This window comes from Panthera uncia, chromosome C2 (genome assembly GCF_023721935.1).
Source record: "Panthera uncia isolate 11264 chromosome C2, Puncia_PCG_1.0, whole genome shotgun sequence".
NCBI lineage: Eukaryota > Metazoa > Chordata > Mammalia > Carnivora > Felidae > Panthera > Panthera uncia.
Window position 1 is genome coordinate 130,165,194 of NC_064810.1, and position 12,894 is coordinate 130,178,087.

A 12,894-nucleotide genomic window follows, 5' to 3' on the forward strand; every position below is an offset into this window, starting at 1 on the left:
TGAGACGTCCAAGGGATTCCCACAAAGTGCAGTAAAATCAGTAAGTAAAGTGTATGCTAGTTATTTCACACACAAACTGGGACCACATACACCACTTCCCTTTCAAAGCAGCTATCATTTGAGAAATACTAAAGAAAATGATTCACATCTTTCTAAACTGTAGAAGGGTGGAGACAAAAATACTAAAACTTGTAACTATTTTAAAGTCCAAGTGATGACTCAGATAGAAAAGAACACTTTTCATATTCTTCAGCTCCCTTTACTAAAAAGTGCTATCTAAAATTTTATAAAATAGCTTCTATTGTTAAAAGAAGGAAAGGGTGTTTCTAATGTGTATCAGGCATGGAATTTTTTTGGATAAATAAGATTTTCATGCCGTTGATAAACATGCAAAAAGCCATGCTTATAACTTGATGTTACTTCAGAGTAAGACAACATCCAATTCCTTTAGATGTAGTCAATTTTGAACTTCTTAAATGGAAAGAAAGGGCCCCTATCAGAATTGATAATTAGCTCAACTCTTGACTAACTGGGTAATTAAATCTGCATCAGTTACTGCAGTACAGAAATGTTTTTGCCTGTTTTGTTCATAGTCTGAACATTCAGTAGTTGAGAATACCCATGAAGTTTTTGACCCGAATATAATTCTAATGTGATCTTAAAATTAATGAGACTCATCATTACATCTCTGTTTTTTAATGTTTATTTTAATTTTTGAGTGAAAGAGGAGAGAGAGAGAATCCCAAGAAGGCTCTGCACTGCCAGCACAGAGCCTGATGTGGGGCTCAAACTCACAAACCGCAAAATCACGACCTGAGCTGAAGTTGGACAGACATTCAACCAACCAAGTCACCCTGGCGCCGCTCATCACTGTATCTTAATGGGCCTTCCACAAAGTGTCTACTTTTCTGTATAGCAGACTTTCAAATATTTTGTTCTTTAACATTAGGGCTACCCTAAACTAAACTAAAACAGCATGTTATAGTCAACTGGTTTAAACAATAAAGAAACTTACCATAAACAACAAGAAGTGAAATTATGGTGGTTCTAAGGTAACTGACTGACATCTAGGCTCTGGCTGAGTCTTCTCTGTCAGACTCAGTACGGCCCTCAGGATAATTCCCTTCATAGTCACAGATAACCTGCCATACTTCAAGGCCATCATATCAGACACATATTGTTGCCCAGCAGAAAGGGAAGTTTCCTGCTGTGTCTCTCATTTTAGGTGCAAGGAAGACTTTCCTAGAAGCTACCTAACCTGACTTTTCCTGACATGTGACCAGTCTTGGTTCTTATGTTCTTCCCGAAACAAATCACTACTAGGTAGAGGAGGATTAGCTTTACACTATTAAGGACTTTTCCAAGTCATGTATAAGAGGAGTAACCAACCAAACAAAACTGGGGTCCTGCAAGGAAGGAAGTGGGTGATGGCTGGTGAATGGACAACAAATAGTATGCTTTGTATTACACTGAAAAACTGAATCTTGGCATTTTATTTCAATAGTTTACTTTACTAGGGGTGCCTGGATGGCTCCCCTTGATTTCTTGATTTCAGCTTGGGTCATGATCTCATGGTTCATGAGATCAGGCCCTCAATCGAATTCTCTCTCTCCCTCTCTCTCTCCAAATAAATAAATAAACTTTAAGAAAACAGTTTATTTTCTCATTCTTGTTAATGAATCACAACACACTAGTGCTAGATAATACTGAGGGCTATAGAGATTTATTTTTAAAGGGGGAAAAAACAGTCACAAGTAATTTATCTTAAAGCAGACTAAAGGCAATCACTTTATAAATGCCATTAACAAGAGTATATTTTAGTGTATGAAATATTAAAATTACACTTTAATTTTGACCCATTAAAATTAAAGTTTTATCTCAAAAAAAGTTTCTCATTAATCTCATTTTCCTCCTCTAGGAAAGGTCAGGCTAATTCCTAGACATAGGTCAAACTACATCTAGAGTAATGAGACTAGAACACATTTAAAGCCAGGATGATGGTGGATCTAAAAACCATATCATAAGTGTCAATGAAGCTGAAGGTATTTTGTCTGAAAAGGAGTCAGGGAGAATATGATAGTGTTAAAATATCTGAAGTGCTATCACTGTGAAGAGATTCCAAATGTGCACAGGTCTAGAGATAAGAACTAGATCAATGAATAATAATAACAAGCAGCAAGATTAGATTTGGTTCAATATAAGATAGTACTTTTATCTAGCATTATTTTATGTGAAGATGGAACAAGGCTGGCTGATCATATGAGGCTGGGATGAACATCCCAGGTAATGTGAATACCTATGACAATTCTAGGTACTTTATGTGTACTCAGTTGTAACATGTCTGTCAAGTAATTTCTGCTTCCAATTTCACAGATAAAACTCTGAGGTGGAAAAGTAAAACACTGGAAATTACATGGCTAACAAGTAGAGAAAAATGGACTCTAACCCAGGACCATTTGTTTCCAAAGCCTAGCTCCTACAAATCACACATCTAAGAGACGTTAAATTAGCAGTTGTTAAGGAAGTAAACAGGTTCTGAGTTGGTGAGAACCAAAACGCATCTGATTTGAAGTCCCTGATTTCAAAATTAAAATGCCAGAAATGAAAAGTATTACTCCCTTCCATTTGATTCAGCAGTTCCTAGTTTAAGAATGCTCTCACATCTATTCCTACATTGCTTCCTCACAGCTATGCTCTAAGGTAAGCAAGCTAGGGAGACACTATTTCTTGGTGTTCTACCTGAGAGAGAAAGAGAACAGCAAGGATGAGTTCCTTCAACTTACTTCTGGTTTACTTTCAAAGATATTTGTACCTTTGATTTTCCTCTCTGATCTTTCAGTTACTCGTGGCCATTTATTAAACACTTCTTACATGCCAGATACCATACCTTAATGACTTTGCAGTCATTGGGAAGGAGCTTATACTCACAGAAGAAAAAGTATTCAAAGCCACTTGTTTCACCCTTGTTTCACCCTACTGCAATCTGACTTCCATACTCACCATTCAAGTGAAATTGCTCTAAGGTCACCAGTGGTAACTTATTACAAAATGTGCATTATTCTCAACTAGTCTGTAATACTGGATACCAATGATCTTTATTAAAACTATCTTCCAGGGGCGCCTGGGCGGCTCAGCGGGTTAAGCATCTGACTCTTGGTTTCTGCTCCGGTCATGATTTCATAGTTCGGGAGTTTGAGCCCTGTGTCAGGCTCTCTGCTGTCAGCACAGAGCCTGCTTCGGACCCTCTGTCTCCCTCTCTCTCTACCCCTCCCCTGCTCTCTCTCTCATTCTCTCAAAAATTAATAAATAAACATTAAAAAAAAACTCTCTTGCATAAAATTTTCACCTCTATTTCTAAACCTTCTTTTTTGGCCCCTTCCACTTGACTTTTCTTCCACCATCCATATTTAAATACTGGCTTTTCTTTCAGCCCACTTTTCTTACCCTTGTCTAATAACCTCCTCTTGGACAATCTCATCTATAATATCAGCCATCACATTTGATACTTTCAAGTCTTTATTTCCAATCCTAACCTCCAGACACAACTTCCAAATGTACAACAGGCCATTTTACCTGCATATTCTAGACTATCTCAGACTCAGTATGTCAAAAATCAACTTACCATCTCTAGTCCACTCCCCCAAAGTGTTCTTTTCCTAACCTTCCCAGATTGGTTAATAATAATGGCATCACCATATATATACAGTAGCCCAGAACACAAAGAATTATCTAGAAGCCTACTCTCACTTCACCTCCCACTTCTTTTTCTTTTTTTTAATGTTTATTATTTTTGAGAAAGAGAGAGAGAGACAGACAGAGTGCGAGCAGGGGAGGAACAGAGAGGGAGACACAGAATCCAAAGCAGGCTCCAGGCTCTGAGCTCTCAGCACAGAGCCCGACGCAGGGCTTGAACTCACAAACCATGAGATCATGGCCTGAGCTGAAATCAGACGCTCAACTGACTAAGCCATCCAGGCGCCCCCTTCATCTCCCACTTCTAACTGGTCACCCACTCCTAGGCATTTTACCTAAAATCCTCCTGAACTTTCTTCACAGTGATCTATTTCAGACCCACTTAAGTCCTCAACCTGAGTTATGAAAACCACCTTTTTTTTTTTTTAATTTATTTTGATAGAGACAGAGAGCGAGTGGGGGAAGGGGGGAGAGAGGGGGGGAGAGAGAGAGAGAGAGAGACAGACAGACAGACAGACAGAGGATCCAAAGCAGGCTCTGCACTGACAGCAGAGAACCCAACGCAGAGCTCAAACCCACGAACCGCAGGATCATGACCTGAGCGGAAGTCAGACACTCAACCAACTGAGCCACCCAGGTGCCCCGGAAAACCTCTTAACTGGTCTCTCAATTCCTGGTTCTCCTTTCTCCACTTCTATCCATCCTTATAGTAAACATAGATTCTTTCACAAGAATGCTTTCCTTCCGGGAGTTCATCTGGTCCAAAGATATACAAGAGACCCAGGAATGGCCAGAAGACCACTTACTCCTAGTCACATGCTAATTCAGGGATGAACATATGATCAAAGCCAGATAGGGTCTTTCTTAGGACTTGCTTTCCTGCCAAGGCTGTCAGGAAAGATACTCTCTTTTCTTTTATAATTATAACTAAGGACAATGTAAGCTAAACTGCCTGTAGGAGAGAAAAAAAAAAAGGACAAAATGTTAAAGGGGTGGGTGGTGATGGGGAATCTACTGTCACCAAGTCCTGGATCTAGCTCTGCCTGGCCAGTAAATTTCCTTTTGCATGTAAGTCATTTTGAGTTGGGATTTTTGTCGTAACCAAGAGTCTTGATTAATAATTCTCTTCATCACCAGTTACTTTCTAAATCATAGATAAAATATTATTTGCCTTTTATTTAGTCACTAAGTTTTATTAAAATACACTAAAGACATCCACCACTTATCTTGTCTTTAAGTTTCACATATATAAATGTACTTGGTGCAATTCAAATATACCATGTCGTTTCCTGTAGCTGTGCCTCAGAATATGCTGTTCCCCCTGCTTAGAACGTTCCCTTCCTACCTGCTTACATAGCAGGGTTACATTACAATAAGGCTGGAAAATCAGACAGGGGCTAAATCATGAAGGCCCTTGGATGCCACATTAAAGTATATACATTTTAACCTGAATACTGGGGAAACCACCAAAAAAGTTTAAGTCAAAAAGTGACATAATCAGATTATATCTTGAAGCCTCACTGTGCATACAGTGTAAATGATGGCCTAAAAATGAGGTGGTATTAAAGACAGAAAACAACAGCAGGCTGCTGTTATTGTCCAACCTAGGGACTACAAGGGATGATGAAAGGAGTAAACTGGGACTTGGGACTTTTCTGGGGAAAAAAGTTTGCCAACTCTTGTCAATAGCATTGATAAGTCTTTCAAATTTTTTAAGCTAGCATTTCTTACAATAGTGTAAATACAAGGAAAAGGGAGGCCTACAAAACTTTGCATGAAAGATTTTACTGAAGTATCATTTATAACAATAAAACTAATTTTATGTTGAATAAAATGATTTAAAACACAGTATATATCATACAATAAAACTGAATGATATTTAGTAACAAAATTTTAAAGAATTTCTAAAAATATGGGACAAACAATACTCATAAAAGTATTAAGTGAAACACAGTATATAAAATATATTCTAATTATGTTAAATAATGATCAGAAGATTTTTAAGTAACAACAGATTAATTAAACTCAGTGGCAGGATTATGGGTACTGTTCTTTCCTTCCTGTGTGCATATAATTATTTTTTTCTGATTCTTATCATGATTTTTTCATGATTCTTATTTGCTAAACCCCATCACTACTTTAGAGGTAAGAAAAATAACTTCTACAAGGGTTAAATGACAAAAGTTCACATTCCAAAAAGTAACAGAAGTTAGGACCAAAATTTGAAGAGTGCCTAAGTGAAGACTGACTGTTCAGAAGCAAACTTGCCAAGCCAGAGCCATTTAACAACTCCATACCCATAGCTCCAGGGACTAGAACCACTTAGCACTGAATGCAGAGCAGAGCTACAGAGACCTGAAACTTGCTGGGCTAAAACTGCCTCTCAATTCATACCTCAAAAGCTATCAAATATCTAGTGAAGAGCAGAATGCAAAGGGTAATTTAAGATGCCTGTTTTCATAATTTTGTTCTCATATAAATAATCCTTTAAAGAACAGAAAAGGAAATAATAATAACAGACTGAATTGGAGAACGAAGGCCTAAACAAAAGGTGTTTAGAGACACTGATGCTCTAGACTCTGTACTTACTTTGCTCTTTAAAACATAAGTGAATGCTTTATTACATAAGATTATTATTTCCTTGAACTGGGATCTCTACAACCTTGTTACAATCCCAAGTAAACTCTACAATCCTACATCAACTCAAATTGCTCAAGCAGGATAACTAAAAGTCACTTGGCTACCAACAAAAGAGAATTTCAATGTGTTATTTGTGAAATAAAAGACTTTAATGGATGGCTACTAGATAGAAAAAATGATCATCAAAAACAATTTTAAAAGCCTGAGCTATCTGTATGTATTTTCTAACATTACAAATCAAGAAATGGTGTTTTATTTAGGTGCCATTTAAATTATAGTATCATCTAAAAAAACCAAAACATCTAAAATGTTTCTAAGGTAGTGGACTGAAGACTGTATTAGAAAATATGGTCAGGCTAGGGTGCCTGGGTGGCTCAGTTGGTTGAACGTCCGACTTTGGCCCAGGTCATGATCTCACGGTTCGTGAGTTCGAGCCCCGCATCGGGCTCTGTGCAGACAGCTTGGAGCCTGGAGCCTGCTTCGGATTCTGTGTCTCCCTCTCTCTCTCTGCCCCTCCCCAGCTTGCACTCTGTCTCTCCTTCTCTCAAAAATAAATAAACATTAAATAAATTAAAAAAAAAAAAAGAAAGAAAGAAAGAAAATATGCTCAGGCATAGCTCTTAACCATTTCATACATACTGATTTATCTTTTTAAAAATAATTACTATATATATATATATATATATATACCACAAATAATGGTTATGTTGAACTAGTTTGTCTATATGAAGAACTGTATCACTATCAAAATTTAATTTCATTGTTCTTTATGATGTATTTTAAAATAATATGTAAATTTAGACAGTCTGCAGAAACCAACGCAAAACCACCATCTAGTGGTAAAAGATGAAAATTACAATTTACACAATGATCGTATAGCAAAAGTAGTTTAATTTGTGACTGCATGATCTCTAACACACATTATCAGGAAATAAAAAAATAAATGAGCCATATGATATTGATGATGTCTGCTATTTGTTGCCATTTTTCTAATCAAATTTTATCCTTACTATCTTGACACTTTTTCCTTTTTCTGTCTTGCCTACCCATTACTCAAATCCTTGATTGAATTAGGATAGGAGTACTTCAAGACTCAAAGCTTTTATTGAGCTAATAGTTAGAAAATGATTTATAAACAACAGAAATAAGGTGTGTGAGGGGATGTGTTTCCAATGGAATTCTAGCCAGCAAAAGCCATCCAGGTAACAACAAATGAGAGGCATCCTGTGTGTGTTGTGTGTTGTGTTGTGTGTGTGTGTGTGTGTGTGTTTAAGTGATAATTTAGTAGATAATTCTGAAAGGCCAAGTAAAGAGTCACAGCTGGTTAGTTCAAACAGAATTCAAAATTTCAAGAGAATATGAATCTTTAATGTCATCAAAATTATTCCAATTTGAGGAACACAAACTAACGTTTTCCCAATACTCTTTCCCCTCCTACCAGAATACAGATGGACAAAATCTTTCAGCTTTCAACATAATAGCGTTCTACTCACTTCCTCTTTTTTAAAAAACAAAGAAAATTTTAACTAAGAACAAATTGTAACAAAAACCCGGAAAGGGTGATTTGTTTTGTCATAAAACAACTTTGCATTGAGTCTACTTAATATCTAATGGTACTACCATTTAGGAGCAAAAATATTTAACAGAAAGTACAGCAAGGTGAAACTTGATAATAGTAAAGAATACACTTACTGGGCCATTGGTTTTTCCTTTCTACACAACTTTTCGGTATGTTTGAATTTCAAGTAAGAAGCCTAACAAACAATGCCAATGATACCAAACCAGTTTCTACTGTCTTCACAAGCACCTCAAGTCTAACACTCCTAGGTTTTGTGAGATTTTTAAACTACTTTCACTAAAAACATGGGAGTCACTCACATAACTGCTTCCCCAGTGATTAATGAATGGCTGACGTTTACAGAGTGCACCACAAACATGTAACATGTAAGAGAATGAGCTATGAGCAAAGGGATGCATACAACTTGACAAGAATGAAACATCTAGTAATTTACTCGTTTAAAAAAAGAAACTAACTACAATACCATTATTTTCAGCTATTTCATATTTCTCTTCTTCAAACTACAACACCGAGATCTTAAATCAGATTTTTAAGCCCCTCCACTGAAAATCTATTCAAATTAAGTTGTTATAAATAAGTTTTCCAGGAATACAGGGACCACCACACTTCTAAACAAAATGTCTACAACAAAGGATTTATGTAGAAAAGCTATGCTTAATTTATGATGAGGCATAAATACCAACAAACTAACACATTAAGAGAGCTGCCTATATTACTGCAGAGAGACTACTGGAAAATAACCTACCATAATAGGAATTCCCATACTATTTTCCTCTGGTGGAAGCAGTAGTTGTATTGCTTCAATTCCAATCTCAGGCCTGTGGCAGAAAACAGATATCAAAAGCAAGAATATGCTGACCCTAGAAATGAAGGGCTATGTTATAAAAATAACTAGCACCTTAACAAAACATTGAATTATTAGATAATATTCAAAACCTACTAACTCAGAAGTTTTACCCTTCTGTCAAGAAAGAAAATTATTAAACTATCCAACAAGGCAGTTTTTGTAAAGGTTTCGTTTATATATGAACCAATTAGAAGAGACTCAAAAAGTGGGCTGAGTCAAAATTGCCTGCAAGAAGACATTTTCATCATTCAAAAAGAAAAAACCCAAAACTATTCAAATATATTCACTATAATAAATGAATATATAATAAGTGCTTCCATGGGGATGTTTTAATCTAAGAAACTGTCTATGAAGTATAAAATATTCAATCTATATAATTTCTGAACATTTAAAAACATGTTCATTTTAGAAATACATAAATTTAAGAAATCACAATAGTATCTCCCAAAGGTAAATGTACTTTTTAAAAAACTGTGAGAATACACTGTTTAGTAACTTGCTTCTCCCCATTGCTCTCCATTTAACCACATGGACCTTTATCCATCTCGTTAAATATGCCTCTATTACACTTTCAATAACTACATAACATAAAATTTAAAAGTATTTAACCAATTTCCTAAGACTGAACATTTGGGTTGCTTCTGTTTCTTTACACTCTTATATAACAATTTTTCCAGAATATCTTAATAGCCATTTTTAGTGAAATGGCTTATCTTCAAATAAAATTAGGCCTAAAATATTCTGGAACCATCTTTCTCAGATACGATAACCTAGAAAGAACAAAGGTCAGAATTAAATTCCCTGCATAAAAATATGTTGTCAAACTTATTTCTTATTAGGTTTGAGGTACCAGTTTTTATCATCTTTGTCATAGTGATTTCTGCTTTGCTCTAATGCCTTATAGAAACCAATCTATCTACTCTGGCTAGAAAAAGGTTAGCTACAGTTCTTTTTTTTTTTTTTTCCCCCATTTTTTAATGTTTATTTATATTTGAGAGAGAAAGAGAAAGAGAGAGCATGAGCGGGGGGAGGGGCAGAGAGATGGAGACAGAATCTGAAGCAGGCTCCAGGCTCTAAGTTGTCAGCACAGAGCCCAAAGCAGGGCTTGAACTCACGAACCGTGAGATCATGACCTGAGCCAAGGTCAAACACTGAACCAACTGAGCCACCCAGGTGCCCCTAGCTACAGTTCTAAACATATTAAAATTTGTTTTTTCTTCTGTTGTCAAAACTCTTTCTGAACAAATTAACCCTCCCAAAACAATATTAAAAGGGGCATTACCTTTAGTAGGTCTTTTATAGTGTTAATATAACAGACATAGTAATATTATTAATTTGCCATTTGGTGGCAGTAAATACAAAGGAAAGTAAATTTCCTGTGTACTGCTACTGTATTATTACTACTAACACAAAGGTAGTCTTCTCTGAGTCATGTATTTTAAAGAAGAGTTTCAACTTTAAAAAAAGGTGCTTTATAGGTTTTAAAAGTTGTATTTTAATCTTGTTAATAGTCAAGTTCAAAACAATACCAAGAGCAAATTCCGGATTATTTGAAAATAGTCTTCTGTTACTATAGATTTATAAATAAAATTTAATTGCCTCAAAAACTATGCTACTCTCTTGATGCTTATCAAGCAACATGTGATTATAATAACTTTCATTCCTATTAACTAAAATCAACAAATTTCATGTAAAGATTACATTCTCTTAATCTAATCAATACTAAATCAATAATCATTGGTTAATAACTACTTATGTGCTAAGTACAAGGAATGTAACAGTAAACAAGAGTAGTTTCTGACTTCATGAGGTTTACGCAAAGTCTCCCATATATTCTTTTTTCCAGACTTATAGAGTAGTAAAAGACCAGCTTGAAAGCCTAAGTATTATACAAATATATATAACACAAAAATATTATAGTTTCCCTCCATATATAATTTACTATAAAAATTTACACCAAAAATTGGAGTATTTATATTTTTATATTATGTTATAATATAAAACAGTTTTCTGTTTTTCTATTATGATTTCCCTAATGCCTTTTTTTTTGTATTTTTTTAAAGCCTGTCTTTTTTAAAATATTAAGTTATTCCAAAAGGAAATCTACAAAATACCAAGTAACTGAAATAACTGTCACATTAAACTGAACAATGTATGTATTTTTTCACATAAAATTATCACACACAAAATTATGTCAAGCTTCTCAGTAACTTACAGAAATCACTGCCAAAGTGTCTTATAGTCCAAGACACTGAGAAGTATGAACCTAAGATCACAAGTAGATTCAAAATGAGAGTAAATCTGCACATATATTGACAGATATATGTGTCTACATTTGAATATTGTAAAGACACTGTCTTCCACAGAGAAAGTATTTCCTTCAAGGGCAGGGGTTATATCCCATTTACATCAGTATATTCAGTTCTGGGCTTTGCTTATAAGCATACAACAGTGATGAACAATTTCTTATGCACTAACATTTCTCACACTGATAACTAGACCTTGTTAGCATAAGAGAATTTTCATCTTCTTTTCTTGTTATACTGTTTGGGTCCCAACTAGACATAAGATTTTACAGGTTAAATATTAGAAATGGTAATTTCATTTGGTCTAACCTAATAATACCCATTATTTACAATGTAAGTTCTTTGAGGGGAGGCACTATTTCTTATTCCGCCCCAAAATGCTCATCTTCTATTAAGAAAAAAAGATAAGTAAAAAGTAAACAGTGAAGCAGTGCAATAAGTGCTCTGACAGAAGTTCGTGGGGGGGGGGGGGACATGGACATACATACATATGGTACACTAGTCAATGAAAGATATCAGGAAAACTGGAAGCCATCTGGAAAAAAATTAATAGCATTCTTCTCCTAAGTGGTCATTATACTGAAATGTATGTGTTAAAAGAACTATAAAAATCCTAGGAAATGGACTGATTTCTCCCTGAGGGGAAAAAACAAGACAGGGATGCCTGCTCTCATCAATCCTATTCAGTATCATATTGGAAGCCCTAGAACTGCAATAGGGCTAAAAGAAGAAATAAAAGGCATACAATTTAGAAAGAAAGAAAACTACCTGTATTAGCGCACATGATTATCTATGTGGGAAATGCCATGGAATCTCTGAAAAAGTTTCCATATCTAGTAAGTTCAGCCAAGTCATGGAATACAATTATATTTATACATACTACCAATGAAGTGGAAATCAAAATTTTAAAAGCAGTAGCATTTATAAAAGCACCCCAAAAACTGACATGTTTAAGTTTATGAATTTAAAAAATATATGCAGAATCTGTATGCTAAAAACTATAAAATATTGAAGGAAATCAAAGACCTAAATAAATGAAGAGATACCACATTCATGGGTTCAAAGACTCAATACTGTTAAGATGTCAATTTTTCTACATTTAATCTACAGATTCAACACAATCCCAATCAAAGTATACTAGTGGTATTTGTAAAAATGAATAAATGGATTCAAAAATTTATATGGAAAGGCAAAATTTACAGAGAAGAGCCAAAACAATATTTAAAGAGAAGAATAAAGTTTGAGGATTCACACTACTAGAAAGCTACAGTAACCAAGACAATGTGGTATTGCAAGACAGACAGACATATAGATCTGATAAAATGGAACAAAAGAGTCCAGAAATAGATGCACACATACATGGTCAAGTGATTTTTGACAACGGCACAAAAACAATTCAACAGAGAAAAAATAATCTTCCCCACAAATGGTCTGGAACAACCAGAAAAGACATTGGCAAGGAAAAAACAAAACAACAAAGGATTTATATCCAAAATAAATAACTCATATAACTCATTAATAGAAAAGCCCATGGGGCGCCAGGTGGCTCAATTGGTTGAGCGGATGACTTTGGCTCAGGTCATGATCTTGCAGTCTGTGAGTTCAAGCCCCGCATCAGGCTCTGTGCTGACAACTCAGAGCCTGGAGCCTGCTTCGGATTCTGTGTCTCCCTCTCTCTGCCCTTCCCCTGCTTGTACTCTGTCTGTCTGTCTGTCTGTCTGTCTCTCTCTCAAAAATAAATAAACATTAAAAAAAAAAATAGAAAAGCCCAATTTTTTAAATGGGCAAAGATGTAAACAGTTTGGCATTTCACAAAAGGCGATATACAG

The 12,894-nt window shown here is 35.3% G+C and overlaps 1 protein-coding gene across 6 annotated transcripts in view; it reads right to left on the bottom strand.

Moving 5' to 3' along the window:
• ANKRD28 (ankyrin repeat domain 28) overlaps positions 1-12,894 on the bottom strand; it is a 196,668-nt gene that overhangs the window by 136,201 nt on the left and 47,573 nt on the right. For 2 of the 6 annotated variants that reach the window (XM_049628830.1, XM_049628828.1), the window contains one exon: positions 8,658-8,730. The exons of 3 other annotated variants lie outside the window; for them this stretch is intronic. In XM_049628830.1, the coding sequence (XP_049484787.1) occupies positions 8,658-8,675 (18 nt within the window). In that variant the 5' untranslated portion in view covers positions 8,676-8,730. Of the gene's footprint in view, positions 1-8,657; positions 8,761-12,894 lie in introns of those variants that run through there. One more of the 6 variants, XM_049628834.1, reaches the window with a different exon arrangement.